General features: G+C 42.6%; 1 protein-coding gene across 2 annotated transcripts in view; it reads left to right on the forward strand.

Annotated features, from left to right (window-relative positions):
- The window catches only part of LCK (LCK proto-oncogene, Src family tyrosine kinase), a 28,390-nt gene continuing 8,434 nt past the window's right edge, over positions 1-19,956 (forward strand). Inside the window, exons 1-9 of one of the 2 annotated variants that reach the window (XM_081922873.1) lie at positions 1-182; positions 7,054-7,157; positions 7,601-7,682; positions 15,417-15,507; positions 16,202-16,300; positions 16,857-16,960; positions 18,322-18,471; positions 19,066-19,218; positions 19,565-19,744. In XM_081922873.1, coding sequence (XP_081778999.1) covers positions 7,059-7,157; positions 7,601-7,682; positions 15,417-15,507; positions 16,202-16,300; positions 16,857-16,960; positions 18,322-18,471; positions 19,066-19,218; positions 19,565-19,744 — 958 coding nt within the window. In that variant the 5' untranslated portion in view covers positions 1-182; positions 7,054-7,058. Of the gene's footprint in view, positions 187-7,053; positions 7,158-7,600; positions 7,683-15,416; positions 15,508-16,201; positions 16,301-16,856; positions 16,961-18,321; positions 18,472-19,065; positions 19,219-19,564; positions 19,745-19,956 lie in introns of both variants that reach the window. The other variant, XM_081922872.1, reaches the window with a different exon arrangement.

A 19,956-nucleotide genomic window follows, 5' to 3' on the forward strand; every position in this document is an offset into this window, starting at 1 on the left:
TCAGCAAAGAAGGTGGCGAGAGAAAGAGAGAGAAGGACAGGGTATGCGTCTGAGATCTCCTGGAGCCTTTTGGCACTCTAGACACACTATGATTCACTGCCCAATGTGATGAGGAAGAAGCCATTTCCCTCCCTTTCAATTTGTGGGAACCGGAGAGCGACTAGTTTTCACCCTGCTAACAGGTAAGTGACAGAGGGCAAATATGGCCAGGTGAGGCGTGGACAAGGACCAGGTGGCCCCGTATAGTTCTCAACTCTAGGCAAGAATTGTACACACAGACACACGAATTCTCTCCCAAGGAAGACCTGCCAAGTCCATTATATTTGTTCTTTTATGTGGACATTAAAACATTTTATTTGGTTGTGGTGGGGAGGCTTCTGAGTTAAAAGCGTCATAACATTATCTCCCATTGTTTATTTCTTTAATGTAACGATTTTATTACAATTTCAACATCTGCACTGATCTTTCTTTCTTTCTTTCTTTCTTTCTTTTGGGGCCCTGTAGGTTGAAAAGCAGGCAGTGCATTTAAAATAAAAAATTGAAAAAGACGAGCTTAAAATGAGAAGCACAAACCATTAAGAAGGCAAACACAAACCTTTTCTCCCTTTAAAAATGTAGACATCAATATACATAAGTTTGCATGTGTGATATGTTTATAGCTTTACTAAGCGAATCTCAAATATCACATATATTATTTACACAGAAATGCAATGTGTGCAACGTAAATTATGTATATATCCACACAGAACACAATCAAGATACATTACAATTAAGTGAATAAGAGAGAAAAACAGAGATGAAAGAAAACGGTTTTGTAAGTTGCCTTAAGTTTCATTTTTAAAAGATATAGTAAACCAAAATAATAATAGAATTAATAGTTGAGGTGGATAAAAGTGCTTCTGTACAAATATTGCATTGTGTTAATTAATGTGCATACTATATAATAATGTCTATTGTACATAGCACTTGAACCAGCTAGAATTCTATGTCTCTTCTCTGGGAGTAAGTCCAATTGAAATAATAGAAGCATGAAGAGATATGTAAGAGTGTTCAAAGCACCTTGAATACCCAGTCTTGTTGCAGACCTTACACCCACCCTGTAAAGTAAGCTCTGGAAAGCACTATTACTACGGGAGCACATGTTCCAAAAATGTTCAGTCTGAATTACTCCCTGGCAAATGTGTTGCAGACTGTGACGCCCATGAATGCGTGTGTGCAACTGAGGCAACACTGGAATTGGTAGTTCTCTTCATCATTGGTAATCCCCATAGTTCCTGCAGTGCCCCACTCCAGCTTTCAGCGATTACATTGCTTATTTAATTTATACCCCAACTTTTCTCCAGGGAACTCAAGGTGGCATTTCTCTCCATTTATCCTCACAGCAAACCTGCGAGGTAGGTTAGTCTGAGAAGCAGTGATGGAGCCAAAGGTCATGCCTCATGGGAGGATTTGAACCCTGATCTCCTACCTCCTTGTCCAACATTCTAACCACTATAGCACACTGGGAAAACAACAACAACAACAACAACAACAACAACAACAATTAATACCCTGCACATCCCCACTCCGCTACAACACACTGCATTTTTATAAAGTTTTTCTCAACCATTGCACCATTTTTAGATTTTTGCCCCCGACCTGAGTCCTTGTTTATAAGGAAAGGGGTGCCATATCCCCTAAAGACACCACAATCTCTGCTGGCCTTCATTCCAATGAAACCAAACCCTGGATAAGTTCAGAAACCTCTGGAATTTCTCACCACTTGGGATTTTGGGGTAGCTACATGTAGGGGCTCATTTTGCAGCTTCATACAACACACAAGCAATACAGTATGATTTATAACATTTCAGTCTTTTCCCTCCAGAATAGTTATAATATTTTCCCAATAACGAGTGATTATTATATTTATTCAGGGTGAACTTCACCCTCTTCCTCCCTTAAATCTTGATACATAAGGTAAAGTGGCAGTTCTTTAATTTGCCTGGCGCCACAAAGACATCAACTTTAAACAATTTTTTTGATCTTGGGCTTTCCAATCCTTTTGATCAGATGAACTGAAATAATTAACGCGGTAAACACTCAGTGTAAAAAAACACAAAACTAGGCTATGTCTGATAGATATCCTTCTAAATCATTGGTAGTTTTAATAAATGTACCGTGGTACCTTGGGTTAAGTATTTAATTCGTTCTGGAGGTCTGTTCTTAACCTGAAACTGTTCTTAACCTGAAGCACCACTTTAGCTAATGGAGCCTCCCGCTGCTGCCGCTCCACCAGAGCATGATTTCTGTTCTCATCCTGAAGCAAAGTTCTTAACCCGAGGTACTATTTCTGGGTTAGCAGAGTCTGTAACCTGAAGCGTATGTAACCAGAGGGACCACTGTATTGTAATCCTGTTACTATCTTCTCCTGCAGATCAAGGATCTAATCTAATCCTTAATCAGGATCCTTAATCTAGTCTTAGAGGATCCATCTACTTGAGCATTCTTCGTTGTTATAGTAGCCTGTGGCTTAAACATAAAGTGAGTTGTATTTTTTACCTTCACCTTAGCTATAGTAGCAGTCGTTAAGTAATCAAACTTAGCTATAGCTATAGTAGCAGTCATTTAGTAATCAAACAATGAACAATATTTTGACAGAAGTTATTCTGCTAAAGCCTGGATTTGCTCGCTAGTGCATAAATTTGGCAATTATTCTATTCCATTACCAAAATCTAAAAACTGTACTGAAAAGTGAACCTTTACTTCTATCAATAATTGGCCCAATCCTCGTGAACAAACCTTGTTAGACTTCAGGGAGGAACATGCAATGATAGGCATTTTTTGTTTTGTTTTTGTACTTTCAAACCATCCCACTCCCTTAGCTGTCAACACTTGAATCATGGGTATAACCAGACTTCCTCCCACATACTTAGCAAAGAAAAAAGAAAAAGAAATTGTGCATCATATTGGAAAGATTTTCTAGTTCTGGGTTTTCATTACCTCCCACAGTTTAATGCGTATTTTCTTGTATGAGGTTTAGGGAAGTTTCAAACACTAGAATTTAATTCCTCATTCACCTAGGTTTTGTGGGGCATCCACATGATATCAGCATTCAACAATTTGCCCTCCCTTGTTTTCCCTATAGTTCTTCCATCATTTCTCAAGATTGCAGAAAGTCCAAATTTGAATAGAAGCGGTTACATCATATGCAGTATAGCAGGGTCCGCACCAGAATGGTTCATCTGCTGCATGTTTTTATGCTGATATTTCTTGAAGAATGTGAAATACATTTTTTAAAAAATCAGGATGATCCTTAATAAATAGCTGACATCCTATACCTTCTGCACAGGCAAAGCAGGGTGAATGCTCAATAAACAAGAAATCTGAAGGTCTTCTTCTTCTATGGCTATCATTCGTAGCCGAGTAAGATTGTCTTCCATGAACACGGTCTTAACAGTGAGTCTGTAAGTCACTGTGGAGGCCAATTCTGGATCCACACGTCCTTCCACAGTGGAGACATAGGTTTCTGGGTAGAAGCTGATCATGGTGAGGGTTTGCCAAATGTGCCTTCCTCTTAGCTCATTTCTCCTTTTCATCCTGAGTTTGAGCGTCTTCAAAGTCAATGACACCTTTGGAGCGCTAGCAGGCCAGTGTTTCCCAGTTGTCGGTGTTTATACTACTTTTTTTAAAGATTTGCCTTGAGAGAGTATTTAAACCTCTTTTGTTGACCACCAGTATTACGCTTTCCATTTTTAACTTCGGAATAGAGTAGTTGTTTTGGAAGACAATAATCAGACATCCACACAACATGACCAGTCCAATGAAGTTGATGTTGAAGACCATTGCTTCGACACTGGTGATCTTTGCTTCCTCCAGTACACTGGCATTAGTTTGCCTGTCTTCCCAAGTGATGTGCAGAATTTTTCGGAGACACTGTTGGTGGAATATTTTGAGGAGTTGGAGATGGTGTTTTTAAGTGCTCCTTGTTTCACAAGCATTCAGTAAGGTTGGTAGTACAATAACTTTGTAAACAAGCGTTTTGGTTTCTCTGCGAATGTCCCTGTTTTCAAACACTCTGCACTTCAATCAGAAGAAAGCTGCACTCGCAGAGCTCAGGCGATGCTGGATTTTGGCATCAATGTTGGCTCTTGTGGAAAGATAACTGCTCAGGTAGGAGAAGTGATCAGCACTTTCCAACATTACACCATTGAGTTGGATTTGTGGAGCTGCAGAGGTTGTTATGTGCTGTTGGTGCAGCACTTTGGTTTTTTGGATGTTGAGTGATAGGCCAAGCTTTTCGTAAGTTTCTGCAAAGATATTTAGGATGGTTTGGAGGACATCCTCTGAGTGTGCACATTCTACGTTGTCATCAGCATACTGAAGCTCTATGAAGGAAGTTACGGTAACCTTATTCTTTGCTTTCAGTCTACTCAAATTAAAGAGCTTTCCATCTGTTCGATATATGATTTCTACTCTGGTGCGGAGTTTCCCTTCAACAAAGTGTAGGATCATGGCAATGAAAATAATGAATAGAGTTGGGGCGATAACACAACCAACCCTGTTTAACACCTGATTGCACTGTGAATGGTTCACTTTGAGAGCCATTGTTATCATGGAGGAGTTGAATGATGTTCACAAATTTATCTGGGCAGCCAGTTTTCAGAAGGACAGTCCACAGGGCATTAAAATTTACATTGTCGAAGGCCTTAGGTCAATAAATGCCATATACAAGGATTAATTTTTTCTTTGCATTTTTCTTGAAGCTGTCGAGCAGTGAAAATCATGTCCACTGCCCCCTAGAAGGTCTAAAACCATTTTGGGATTTTGCCTCTTAGCTCTCCCATCTTCTTTAAGGGGCCTGGTTGTGACAGGTGTGTGCTGACATATTGAACCTATTGCCACACAGGGCACCTTCCCTATGACCTTTCTAGCCTGTGCCATTTTATCAAGCTGTTTATGTATTTCTTTAAAATATATATTCTAATTAGTGCTAAAATGCCTTTCTTTCTATCTATCTGAAAAATTAAATTATTTGTGCAATAAGATTTAAATGAAATAATATTTAAGTACTAAAGTTTTAAAAATCACTATCTCCATTAATTTGCATGGGAGAAGGTAAGGCTGCATCGCCAAAATGAATAGTGAAAGGTACACACACTTATCCTTGGTCCTGGGTGCAGAGCAGGCTGTTGCGCCTGGAGTTTTCAGAATTGCAGCTTTTCCCAATCCATGCAAATCATTGAAGGCAGCAATGTGGTTTTAATTGTTGTTATTGTTTAGTCATTTAGTCGTGTCCGACTCTTTGTGACCCCATGGACCAGAGCACGCCCGGCACTCCTGTCTTCCACTGCCTCCCGCAGTTTGGTCAAACTCATGCTGGTAGCTTCGAGAACACTGTACAACCATCTCATCCTCTCTCGTCCCCTTCTCCTTGTGCCCTCAATCTTTCCCAACATCAGGGTCTTTTCCAGGGAGTCTTCTCTTCTCATGAGGTGGCCAAATATTGGAGTCTCAGCTTCACGATCCGTCCTTCCAGTGAGCACTCAGGGCTGATTTCCTTAAGAATGGAGAGGTTTGATCTTCTTGCAGTCCATGGAACTCTCAAGAGTCTCCTCCAACACCATAATTCAAAAGCATCAACTCTTCGGTGATCAGGCTTCTTTATGGTCCAGCTCTCACTTCCATACATCACTACTGGGAAAACTATAGCTTTCACTAAATGGACCTTGTGGTTTTAATAGTGTTTGCTTAATATGAGCTCTATAACACCTTTTAGTGTAAATTGTAGAAGTGTGTGATCACTGTTGATATAGAACAGAGCATGGAAGAGAAACCTTTGTAAACTGAGGCTCCGCGGTGGCAGATGGTTGTGGGACAAGTAGGTGTCCAGGTTTTTACCTCTTTAAATATGGCAACCCTATCAGAAATGACTCCACCCTTTATTTCACTCTGCCTTTTATGCCTCTGTGTGTCTAATGGGTTAGGATTGGGCAGGGCAGGGGGTGGGACGAGATGGGACAGGACGACCAGGTTGAGAGCCACATGAAACTTGAGAACTATGGTAAATTAATTGCCATTCTCCATTTTCATGCATGTTTCCCTCCACTCATGCACTGCTTGCACCAGTCAGGCGTGAATCCATTGATCCAAATATGGGGTTCCTTTTGACCCCCACCCCCCAATTATTCAGAACTGCTAGCAAGTGATCAACCATAGCTGCTCTATGAAACAAATTATGTGGATGGAATAAATTTCCAGGGGGGTTGGAGATGTATCCACATACTACATGAGATGATTGAACATAATGAGACATGTTAAAGGTTATGTTTATGCATTTATTGATTTCCACCCACTGGGCAATCCTGCATCAAATGAAACAGCCCCATGTCTGTGTTATGGCAAAACCAACATTCATTCCTGTGTCAATTCTAAGTTCATAGACTCTCACCCAGATGGAATATTCACATGTCTAAATGCTGTATAATGCAAACAGGGTTAGAGGTCAGCTGCAGGTTTAAAACAGAAATTGTGTCAATGGAATCTTGGTTTTAATGTATGTCATATGCTCAAATTCACACCGTCCTAACCTTCTGGGTGTTTTTGGACTTCAACCCTACAAGATCTGGAAGGTCTCAGATTTGCTGGTTTTTGTTTATATAATTAAATCATAAAATCATAGACTCATATTATGCTTTGTAATATTTTTACATGAGCCAAATATACAGACACAACTTGAATGAAAGATGGGGGGCGGAGGTAAGCCCCGGCCCAGTTAAACATTTTATTGGGGGGGGGCAAAGACTCCTCAGACCCTAGGAGTTGGCTCCTATGGACACAACAGGAATAACAGATGGTGGAATGTGGGGTGGACATGCAGTAATAGTGTTAAGGTTGTGAGGAAAGCAAACAACAACAACAACATAGGACACCCCATTCCTGTTCTAAGAAAACTCTTTCTCTCTCCCTCTCCCCACAGTGTCTCCATTTAATTCTTTTGACTTGATGAATGTTATCCTTAGCAGAACAGAGACGTGAACCTGAATTTATAGCCTGTCTCTTGTTTTCCCCATGCAGAGATTATGGGCTGTTGCTGCAGTGACTACGATGATGACTGGGATGAAAACATAGAAATTTGTGAGACATGCCATTACCCTACTGACCCTGCCACCAAGTCCCAGGTGAGAGACCTTGCAAAAGTTGCCACACAATAACTAGATTAATTGCATCACTCCTTTTCTTAAAAGCCCACACTAGCTCCTTATCAGGTTTTGCATAAACTTCAAGACCTAGCTGCTCACTCTCCCCACTCTAATAATAAGCCGAATTGCACCTTTCTACTGTTTAATCCATTTCCTGCCCCAACCTGTCCATTAAACTGCAATGCATAATTTTAGATGCTGGAATTCAAGCTGTATGTCAACCTGCCCCAGCAGGGCAACTTTTAATTCTAGCTAACTCTGCATAAAGTCTTTGCCCCACTTTGCTTCCACATTAATTTTCTCATTAATGTGACAAAGCCCAAGAAAAATAAGGGGGGAGTCATAAAATTATAGGGCTGGTGGGAAATCCGAGGATCACTGCTATGGAAGGATCCTTGATTTGAACTTTGTTTCTTTCACAGAGGCTGATTTCCAATGGGTCTGAAATGTACAATCCTCTGATGTCTTGCGAAACTGTTCCTCCTCCCAGCTCACCTCTTCAAGGTTAAAATCTTGCCTTTCTTCCAACTTCTAACTATAGCACAAAGACTGTCTGGATTTATTGGGGATGCAAAAACAGTCTTGGAGTGGGTTGGTCAAATAGGCAACTCAAGAGCAGAGACCAGCTAGGCCAGGGGCCGTTGCCAGTGTCGTGGTAGCTAGCAGAGAGAGGCCCAGACCACTGTGCTCCCTGTCTTGAAAGACCTGCATTTCAGTGTTATCTGAAACATATCAAAGGAGCCTGAGATGAACTTTTCTGATCGCTCTACAGGCACCACTAAAAACATCCCTCCCACCCTCTACAATGGTGAATGCGTGAGTTGTTTCTGTGATTGATCCAGTCTCTGCTTGTTTAATAAATTTCTGTTCTGGTTTTCTATGCTGGCACATTCAAAACACCTAGTGAAGAATACAAACCATTACAACAATCAAAATCATAGTCAAGCATTGTGAGAATGTTCTGGGGTGCAGGAGAGGATATATTGTGAGATTATATCATAATCCAACTTGTGCTAACAAGTTCTCAAAATATCAGCAGAGTTTATGACATTCCCCTTTAAGTTCGCAACGGTAACGTCTGCACAGGTTCGCTAGAACCTCTATAATAATTACTCTGGTAATTTCCCCTTTTGTTCCCTCTTAAAATACAAGACACGACACAGTCTTTATAAAAGTATAAAAGAGTTTACTCACGTTCTGTTCACAATATGATCCCAGAAGGCAGACAGCTTTAAAAAGGTTACATACATTCAGAATCTATCTTATAGCAAGATAGTCCTATCCTCCTCTTTTGGCTGAGAGCCAAGAGGGCATGTTGCTCCTTCAGAAGATGAAGATGAGACACTTCCGGAGGCGGCGCAAAACGGCAATGGCGGTCCTCTTTACCGTGTGAAGAGGGGCTCCGCGAAAAAGGGTCGTCCGCTGCGGCAAAGCGGAGACCCATTAAGACAAACCGTAGGCAGAGCGAGCCTGCGGCTGTGGGACTCGGCGGGTGCCAGAAGCCCCCCCAGAAACGAGGAAGGGACCTCGTAAGAGGCTCCGGAACGTGAAAGGGGGAGCGGCGCTGTGAGTTCATCGCTCTTTTCGCGGAAGTGAAGCCGTGCTGCTGTTGCTGATGAGCGTCGACCTTTCTTCTTGAAAATCATCGGAATTGGCTGCAATTTACCCGTGAGTAAGGGGTACTAAAGATTGACTTAAATTCATTTAATTCGGCTGAAAACGGGAGGCGAGTAACAGGAAGTCCGTCTCCCGGTCCTGCTAATCAGAGCAAAGCAAAGAACCCGATGTGGGCTGAAGCGTTCAAAAGAGACTTTGAAATTAGTATGAAGGGGCATTAACAGACTGTGTTCTTCTAGAAATTAAAAAGATTGAAGGATTAAATCTTTTGGTTTATTGCGCTAAGGAATCTTCCCCTTATTGTGAAGTGACGTGGAATTGAAGGAGATAACCGAGCTATCGGACTGCCAGTGCTGCAAAGGAGTACTGTCAGGCTGCTGAAACTTTTTCTTAAGTACAAATTGTTGCATTGATGGATACACTATCGCTTTAATACTGATATTGGAACCTTTCTGCTACCTTGTGGCACTATTTTGAAACAGAACTATCTGAAAGCCTCCTTTTCGAACTTGGGGACTATAAAAGTTGAAATAGGAACTTTGATGGTGGAAAAGAAACTTTCTTTCTTATGAAAACCCCCCCTAGTGGATTTGCGGAGACATAGAGGTCTGGGAACTGTACCTTATTGGGATTTTTTGTGGTTTAATTGTTTACATTCTGGACTTGCCTTTCTCATGGACTGAAAGACTATTTGACCTTGAACAGAGGCAGCTGGGGAATGAGTGGCCCAGGGAAAACAAGAGCATCTAAAGCTAAGGAAGCTTTAGCTGAGGAAGCTAAAGAAAAGAAAAAAGATAAGAGAGCTGGGCAGCTTGTTCAAACAACGTTGACTCATCAACGCAGATCTTCGGTACCAACTGTGCTGACGGCGCAGGAGGAAGAAGTTGAAACGCTTGCAACAGAAGATATGGCAACTGGAGGAACTGATCCAGTCTTGAAACAAATTTTGGAACAACTGGCACTTTTGAACAAGAAGGTGGACGATCAGTCATCTAAAATTGACAGAGCTACATCTACTATCAGCAAGTTAACAGATCAGGTTTCCCAGCATACTCAGGCTATTGAGAAATTGCAAGGAGCTACGGCGGAGAACTACAAATTAGCTGCGGAAGCCAATCAAAAAGCTGAGCAAGCGTGCAAAAAGGTGGAGGAGATCAAAGGGGAAGTAAGACCTCTGAAAAGACAGGTAGGAGAACAGCAAGCCTACCTGTCAATGGTGGAACTGAAAAGTAAGGAATGTAATCTTAGGCTGAGGGCCGTCCCAGAGCTGGAGCAGGGCAACCTAGAGGAATTTTTGACGCAGTTGTTTTCTAAATTTTGGGGGGTTGAGGAAGATAAAGACTTCAAAATTGTGACGGCCTTCAGATTGGGAAGATCGGTTAAGAAAGACAAGTCCAGAGACTGTTTGGTTTGTTTGAGAACAAGAGAGGAAAGAGACAAGATATTAGGCCAACATTTTAAAAAATCTCTGGAAGTTGAAGGCAAAAGGGCAGAAATTTATAGAGATATTCCTAAATGTCTGCTGGACCTTAGAGCCTCATATACAGACTTGGCTAAATTGTTAAAGTACAACGCAATCCCTTACAGGTGGGAATTTCCTCAAGGTCTATCATTCACTTATAAAGGAAAGAAGGTAAGAATTAAAACACCAGAGGACCACCAGAAGTTCCTACACGACAACGAGGAGGACCTCCAAAAGAGAGCTGTAGATTCCTGGCCTCCACCACCGGGATCACCACCAAGACCTGTACCATCTGGAGGCGGACCGGCACCACAGCCTTCGGGAACGGAGGACAAACTGGATACCCAACTGTGATATTCAAGAAGTAGACCAGGATGTCTCTACAGCTTCTTAGTTGGAACATAAATGGCGGGAATTCTCCAGAAAAACGGAGAAAAGTATTTCATATTTTGAAAAAAGAACAATTAGACATTATTTGCCTGCAAGAAACACATGTGACAAGACTCCACAGAAAAGTGTTAATTAACAAAAGGCTAGGCCAAGAATTTACTTCATCGGACAAAGTTAAGAAAAGAGGAGTGGTGATATATGCAAAGGAGAACTTGTCACCAAAATTTGTATTCAAAGATGAACAGGGTAGAATTTTGGCAATTGAAATTCAGACACAAGGAGAAAAGTTTTTAATTCTAGGAATATACGCCCCAAATGATGGAAAATCGGAATTTTTTAAGAAGCTGCATGAGACTATGCTGGACTATTTGGATTACAACAACATTATCATGTTGGGAGATATGAACGGAGTCGCCTCAGTGAATATGGATAAGTCGCAAAGTGCTAATATAACGAAAGACGGCAGACTACCAAAAACCTTTTTCGAAATGACTGACAATTTGGATTTGATTGACATATGGAGGATCAAGAACCCTCTAGGGAAAGAAGGAACTTTCTTTTCTGAGGCCCACATGACATGGACGCGAATCGACCAAATATGGATTACTAGAGGGCTGGCACCTAAGACTAGAAAAGTGGAAATCTGCCCAAAAACCTGCTCCGACCACAACGCTTTGAGAATGGAATTGAGATTAAATACAACCGGATCTTTCAGATGGAGAATGAATGACGCTTTGTTAAGAGATCAGGAGATTGTTAAGAAGGCCCAAAAAGTTTTAAAGGATTATTTTGAAATAAACTTAAAGACAAACGTGGAAAAAAGAACAATCTGGGACGCAAGTAAAGCAGTTATGAGAGGGTTTCTAATACAGCAGAACACGATTAAAAAAAGGCTCTGGAATGAAAAGAAGGAGAAGATTTTGGAGAAAATAAGAGAAGGAGAGAAAAAACTGAGATCCAGGCCTAAATCAAAGGAAGTATTGAGAGAAGTGAAGTTTTTCCAGGCACAATATTCGAAACTGATAAATCAAGAGGTGGAATGGAAAATTAAACAAATGAAACAAAGATCCTTTGAATCTGCTAATAAGTGCGGGAAGTTGTTGGCTTGGCAGTTGAAAAAGAGACAAAAGCTTAACACAGTTACAAATCTAGAGATTGAAGGGAGAATGGTTCAGAAACCCGAGGAAATTAGAAAGTGTTTCCAGAGATATTTCAAAGAACTTTATTCACAAAGGCCACAAAAAGGCTCGGAGGTGGACCAATTTGTCACAACTAATGGATTACAAAAAATACCCCAGGAAATGAGAGCAACCCTGAATTGTAATATTACAACCCAAGAAATTGAATGCGCCATTCAGAACCTCCAACTGGGCAAGTCTCCGGGACCTGATGGACTTACTTCCAAATATTACAAGGCATTGAAGGATTCATTGATACAACCATTGTTGGAAGTTTGTAACCAGATTATGGAGGGGAGGAAGGCACCGGAAACGTGGAAAGAAGCTTTCATCACGTTGATACCAAAATCAGAAACTGAAAAAACTCAACTTAAAAACTACCGTCCTATCTCACTCCTAAATGTGGATTACAAAATCTTTGCAGACATTTTGGCAAGCAGGTTTAAGAAAGTATTAAATGAAGTGATCCATAAGGACCAAGCAGGCTTTCTTCCTGGCAGACATTTATTTGACAACACAAGAAACATCATTGACATTTTGGAATTTTTACAGATTAACTCAAATACAAGAGCGGTGTTGATCTTTATTGATGCGGAGAAAGCCTTTGACAACATTTCTTGGATATTTATGAAGAAAAATTTGGAAAGGATGGGAGTAGGGCGGGGGTTTGAAAATGGAATAGAAGCAATTTATTCAGAACAAAAAGCAAAATTGATAGTAAACAACGTGGTGACAGAGGAGTTCAAAATTGAAAAAGGGACACGACAGGGGTGCCCTCTATCTCCTCTGTTGTTTATTTCAGTCCTGGAGGTGCTATTGAACATGATTAGAAATGACCGGTTGGCACAGGGAATTGTGGTCGGAGAGAAACAATATAAATTGAAAGCATTTGCAGATGACTTGGTTTTAACATTACAGGAGCCAGCCTCTAGTACTAAAAGAGCGTTAGAATTAATTTCTGACTTTGGTCGGGTGGCGGGATTCAAGCTGAATAAACAAAAAACTAAAGTTTTAGCAAAAAACTTGACAACTACTGAAATAGAGGAGTTCAGAAAAGAAACAGAACTAAATGTGGTTAAAAAAGTAAAGTACTTAGGGGTGCACCTGACCTCCAAAAATTTGAATTTGTTTAAGGACAATTATGAGAAATGTTGGTCAGAGATCAAAAGAGACTTGGAAACATGGTCAAGACTGAAACTTTCCTTGTTGGGCAGAATAGCTGCTATAAAGATGAATGTATTGCCGAAAATGTTATTTTTGTTTCAGGCCCTCCAGATCGTGGATAAGGTGGAATGTTTTGGAAAATGGCAGAGGGATATATCTAAATTTGTCTGGCAGGGCAAAAAGCCCCGAATAAAGTTTAAAATACTAACAGATGCGAAAGAAAGAGGGGGGTTTGCCCTGCCGGACTTGAAGTTATATTATGAAGCTGCAGCCCTCTGCTGGTTGAAGGATTGGATTTTGTTGGAGAACACCGACGTCCTCGACCTGGAGGGATTTGATAATGCTTTTGGGTGGCATGCATATTTGTGGTACGACAAGGTTAAAGTTCATAAATCGTTCAAAAACCATATTGTCAGAAGGGCAATTTTTATGGTCTGGTCAAAATATAAAGACTTATTGGAGAGTAAAACTCCGAGGTGGCTCTCACCGATGGAGGCCAAAGCACGTAAAAGACTCAATATGGAGGCCCACTGGCCTAAATATTGGGAAATAATTGAAAAAATTGGAGATAAATGGAGGTTGCAGAGTATGGAAAAGTTAAAAAACAAGGTGCGAGATTGGTTGCATTATGCTCAAATCCAGGAAGTTTTTAAAGCGGACAAAAAAGTGGGTTTCCAGGAGGAAAGATCGAAACTAGAGACAGAGTTGCTTGAGCCAAAATCTAAGTTAATTTCGAGAATGTACAACTTGCTGCTTAAATGGAATACACAGGATGAGATTGTTAAATCCTCCATGATAAAGTGGGCGCAGGACTTGGGGCACAACATTATGTTTGAAGACTGGGAAAGGTTATGGAACACCGGAATGAAATTCACGGCATGTAGTGCCTTGAAGGAAAATATTATGAAAATGACATACCGGTGGTACATGACCCCAGTCAAGCTTGCAAAGATATATCACCTGTCTGATAATAAATGTTGGAAATGTAAAGAGGAGGAAGGGACATTTCTACACCTCTGGTGGACCTGCCCGAAGGTGAAGGCCTTCTGGGAGATGATACATAATGAACTAAAAAAGGTGCTTAGACTTACCTTACCCAAGAAACCGGAGGCCTTCCTCCTGGGCATGGTAGACCAGAGGGTGGCTAAGAAAGATAGAACTTTCTTTATGTACGCTACTGCAGCAGCAAGGATCTTGATGGCAAAGCACTGGAAGACACAAAATCTACCCACATTGGAAGAATGGCAGACGCAGCTGATGGATTATATGGAACTGGCTGAAATGACTGGCAGAATTCGAGACTCGGGAGAAGAAGAAACGGAGGAAGTTTGGGAAAAATTTAAGGACTATTTGAAAAAGCATTATAAGTTGTATGAATGTTAAAAAATGCTTCTCTCTGGGAAATTATAGCTTCAGTACCGGTAAATCTTTGAATTGGTAAATAAGGCACAACAAGACAGAAGTGGTGTAATGTAATAATTTTATTGTGTTGAAACTAAAAATTAATGGATTCGGATTGAAATGTCTAGAGACCAGATATCACGATAAAATGGAAGATATATTATTATGTTTAAAACAAGTCAACAAATTGCTGAGGTTTTGGTTTTACAGAGAATGCAGTGTCCGGAAGATGGGGGGAGTCCACTAGATTTATGGAAACATGTATTTGGAATTTGAATTTTGTATATTATAAACCTAATAAAAATTATATAAAAAAAAAAACAGAAGATGAAGATGAGAGAGGCAAGAGGCAAGAGAATGGCTGCCTGCCCTGTGCTTTTACATTTACCTGCACAGGTGAGGCCACACCCACCTCTGGTCACATGCGGAGGAAGTCCATCCCCAGGAAGTTTACCTGCTTGCTGGACAGACATCCCTCCCCATGTTCTAACATGTACACTCTATGAATGTTATCATTGACTGCTCCTGTGTTTACATCCCACAAGCATAAAACAACTAGCAAGACTAAGGTCAGAATAAGGCAGACTAAAGACATTTAAAAAACATCTATACACCATGGAGATGAACCTTGAGGGTCCTCCGCAAAGCAAGAAGGGACCAGCAGGTCTTCTTGGGAAGGGCATTCCACAGTTTTGGTGCCAACGCCAAAAAGGCCCCGTGATTCAATCTTGAGACATGAGCAGGATCACATTATGACATGATAGCCCCTGAGAAAATATTAAAGTCCTTCATGGAGTACAACCTTCTCCAGCCTAGTGCCCTCCAGATGTTTTGGGTTACAAATCCCATTAGCACAGTCAGTACATGCTTGCTGCAGCTGATGAAGGTGCTGTTCCAAAACATCTGGAGGGCACCACGTTAAGGAAGGGGGGGTAGTGGATGTTATGTGAGCTGAATTCAAAATAACATATCTTCTAGTCCTGAAACCTGGTTTGTCTTATAGTGACATGCTGATTTTCTTTATAGATAAACTGGTGGTTGCATTATATGATTATGAGTCGCTGCATGATGGAGATCTGGTGCTCCGGAAAGGTGAACAGCTCCGGGTACTGGAAGAGTAAGTCTTCTTCCACGTTAGAGTGTTACCTTTAGGTCTGGCACACCAACAAAATAATCATCTGTCACACCCAAGCAGCAGCAGCTGCATTGTGGGTTTGCATCCCATGATACACGGCCTTCTACCATGCCATTCAGAAAAAAATGTTGACCTCTTTTGACCAAGACACTATGGTTGATACATGTCAATATGGTTGAACGTGCTCATACTTAGAATGGTAGATTCCATAAGTTGAACGTTCACTGAAACAGTGGGGGGAATTCCATATTTTTCGATGGTTGAAACCCTTATCATTGTGTCTGCTGGCATTTGGAGTTAAATGCTCAATAGAAGCTGAACTGAATAAAGAAATGAAAACAGATTTTTTTTTCCACTGGAAGCAAATAACATAGAAATCAGCATTAAACTTGTGGCTATATTCCACTATATATTTGGAGGTGGCTTTCATGTCTTGTGAAAGCAGAAATGTAATGCAGAAACTAATAGCTATGGAAAGATTGGGGGAAATGGAATTAACTGCCATGTGAATGCAGCCCATGTGTGTTTGCTGGATTAGAATCAAAGGCAAAGGAACTCATTCAAGGTGACACAAGACTATCAGGTTTTGGTCTGTTCTTTCCCTTTGCCTGATGGATGTGGGATCAAGATCAAGCAAAGGTAGGAGAATGACTGGTATTCAATTCTTCCCCTTTAGGACTGGGGAATGGTGGAAAGCGCAGTCTCTCACCACCGGGCGAGTGGGTTACATTCCAAGAAACTTTGTTGCCAGGATGAACACCCTGGAGCAAGAGCCGTGAGTAAAAACATCTCCACTTTTCTCCACATGCAGTGCCCCTCCAAAAACCCAGTTAAATAGAAAGTAATCAACTGTATGATATTTTACAGTGCCATCCTAGGCATGGTTGTCCCAAAGAGTTTAATGGTGCTTAAGTGTGTAGCCAAAAAGTGCAATCTTGGATAGACATGTCTACTCAGGACCGTTCCTCTGAAAGTAAGCTACAATCTTATACCCATTAACTTCTCTGAGTACATCTCACTGAACTCAATGGGACCCCTTGCTTAGCGTGGCACTGTTAGTTAATCTGTTTGTTAAGGAGAAGGGCATGCAGAAGGCCTCATATTCACAAATGATTGGTGTGACTATGGCCTTTGGGTTCTCAAGATAGAGTGGGTGCTGGAAGGGGTGTTATTCCTTGGAAATTTTGTTTAAACACACACACATATGAAAAGTTGAACATTTTATTGATTAATATTTTCTTTTGCTTTAAATTCAAATGGCTGTTGCCTACCTGAAGCATACTGAAAGGCTCAAACTCTGTAAACCTCTCTGTGCTACTTCTTTCTTGCAGCTGGTTTTTCAAAGCTCTCAGCAGGAAGGATGCAGAACGGCAGCTCCTGACCGCAGGCAACACGCATGGCGCTTTCCTCATTCGGGAGAGTGAATCCACCAAAGGTAATCAACAGCCGCCACCACTGTGCCCAAATTAGGGGGCGGTGGGGGGAAGAGGACCCTGGGCAGGCATGTGTGTCACACATGTATCCACATGGGGTCATTCTCTCTCTCCAGGAACTGTAACAGAGGCTGGAGAAAGATTTTAAAAATTTAAGAGTCTGTGTGCACACTTTGCATCCAGTGTGCTCCTGCTTCTGGTTTGGGAAGTGGTGTGTACACGATTTGTAGCTACAATCCACATCTATATTGTCGTTTCTTATGAAATACAGTGGTACCAGTGGCGTAGCGTGGGGGGTGCAGGGGGGCCCGGCCGCACCGGGCGCAACATCTGGGGGTTAGGGGGTGCAAATCCATGGGTTAGGGGGCGCAAATTACTTGCCTTGCCCTGGGTGCTGACAACCCACGCTACGCCACTGAGTGGTACCTCGGGTTACAGACGCTTCAGGTTACAGACTCTGCTAACCCAGAAATAGTACCTCGGGTTAAGAACTTTGCTTCAAGATGAGAACAGAAATCATGCGGTGGCGGCAGCAGTGGGAGGCCCCATTAGCTAAAGTGGTACCTCAGGTTAAGAACAGTTTCAGGTTAAGAATGGACCTCCAGAACAAATTAAGTTCTTAAGCTGAGGTACCACTGTACTGTGCTTTGGCATATTTCCCCCCAAGCTAGCTTTGCTCTGAATAGAGAAAAAGAAGGTCCTAGCTGCGCTCTAAGATGGGAATGTGTACACAGCCTGAGTTGAGAGAATTTCCCTAGCCTTCCTTTTGTACACACAAACACCCCTTTCATCCCGCCATTGGGTGATAGCTTACCAAGCCATGCTCAGGCTAGAGCCACTGAGATAACAGGATGCTGGCTTAGATGGGCTATTGGCCTGATCCGGCAGGCTCTTCTTTAGTTCTTAAGTTCTAAACCAGAGTGTTCAGCAGTTATTAATTCTTGCTACTTCTTGAATATTATCTCATTGGTATGGTGCCTGGCTGGACCACTTTGAGGGTGCTGTTCCATTCTGTTGGAAGAACCAGAAGAGATTTTTAACATTTGAGGAAAATTTGGGGTTCCTGTTGAAAATAAAATATCTGAATGATTTTGTGGTGTACATAAAATATTTTTTTTTTTAAGATCAGCATCATTTTCTTGGAGTGTGGGTCCACAGAGGGGGAAAGAGGAAGGGCCAGGGGGACAAAAAGCTGAGGGGAAAATATCTGTGAAATTTTGATGGAGGGGGAGGGAATCAGCAAGGCAAGTGCTGGGGGTTTTTTGTGGGGAGTGGGGAGGAGCCCACATGTCTCTGGGTGTAAGGAGACAAAAGAAATCCAGGATCCAACCTCTTCACTCTGTTTACTTGTGTATCTCCTCAGGTTCCTTTTCCCTCTCCATCCGTGACTTTGACAAGAACCAGGGAGAAGTCGTGAAGCACTATAAGATCCGCAATATGGACAACGGTGGCTTCTACATCTCCCCTCGCATCACCTTTGAGAGCCTGCACCAGCTGGTGGAGCATTATATGAGTAAGGCTAGAGAGGCCACCTGACCCTGAAAGCCTCTTTCTGCTTGTCCTGGCTGCTGGGAGGAAGGACACTGCTCCTTCTCCTGGAGGGGGCTCTTGTCCATGAAAGCTGGTGCCACCAATACATCTGTTGCTCAAAGCCAGCTTTCACCTGTTTGGTGCCCTGGCCTGGGCTGCCCATGAAGCTTGGTGAGGCAGTCATCTTAAGCAGCAGGTTAGAGACAGCTGGGAGGGGCAGCAGATCTGGCCCCACAAGGAGCGTGACACTTGCCACCTCCTGTGCTTGTTGCCCACTGCTATAGAGGGTTAGTCACAATAGCTATACTCTGCCTCCAGTCAGAGGCAGCAAATGCTTCTGAATACCAGCTGCTGGAAACTGCAGGAGGGGAGAGAGCTCTTGTGCTCAAATCCTGCTTGCAGGTTTTACACAAGCACCTGGTTGGCTACTGTGAAACCATTGGACTAGAGGGCCATTGGCCTGATCCAGCAGGCACTTCTTGTGTTCTAATGTTCCCTAAGCCAAATGGTGTAAACACATCTTCTGCTGCCCCCCCCTCCGTCCTTCAGCTTCTGTCTTTCTTTCGTTTCTTCGCAGGCAACACAGATGGGCTTTGCACCCGCCTCGGCAAGCCCTGCCAAACTCAGAAGCCACAGAAACCCTGGTGGCAGGATGAGTGGGAGGTGCCTCGGGAGAGCCTCAAGCTGGTGGAGAAACTGGGAGCCGGGCAGTTTGGAGAAGTTTGGATGGGTGAGTAGCAGGGGTGGCAGCAGGGAAAGACAGGTGGAGGCAGGGGTCATCGGCATCCTGCTTGCCCATAGATTTCAGCCAAGGAACCTCAGCTTTGATTTTGGAAAACCCAGCAAGTTTCTAGCCCTCATGGCGATAAGATTTAAAGCATGTCCAGCAACATTTCAGTGATTAAAAAAGGAGGACAGTCTTGGGGTCCTTTAACACCCCAGTTCTTCCACTAGACATCCATTGGTCCCTTCACTCAGCAAGGGTGCCGTTGTGGAGGTACATGCATTGCCAGGTGCGATCCCAAATCCTGGCTCCAGTCCTCCTGAGCTGAGATCCTCACTCTGTCCCTCGGCAGGTTACTATAACGGCCACACAAAAGTCGCCGTCAAGAGTCTGAAGCAAGGCAGCATGTCGCCTGAGGCCTTCCTGGCTGAAGCTAACCTGATGAAGAAACTGCGGCATCCCCGGCTGGTGAGGCTTTATGCTGTGGTGACCCAGAAGCCCATGTACATCATCACTGAGTACATGGAAAAAGGTGAGGCGCTAGACAGCATTACCTGCTCCTTCACTCTGGCAGAGCTTCATTTTGAGCCAGGGGTTCTCCAGAGACTCCAGCCATGGAAGGGCCGTAGCTCAGTGGAAGGGCCTTTGTTGTGCATGCAGAAGGTCCCCCATTCCATCCTGAACTTCTCCTGGCAACGTTGGGAGAGAGTCCTGACAACTTGCTAGTGTCCAATGCAGCAGCTG

This window comes from Podarcis melisellensis, assembly GCF_964234715.1.
Source record: "Podarcis melisellensis genome assembly, chromosome: 8".
Taxonomy (NCBI): domain Eukaryota; kingdom Metazoa; phylum Chordata; class Lepidosauria; order Squamata; family Lacertidae; genus Podarcis; species Podarcis melisellensis.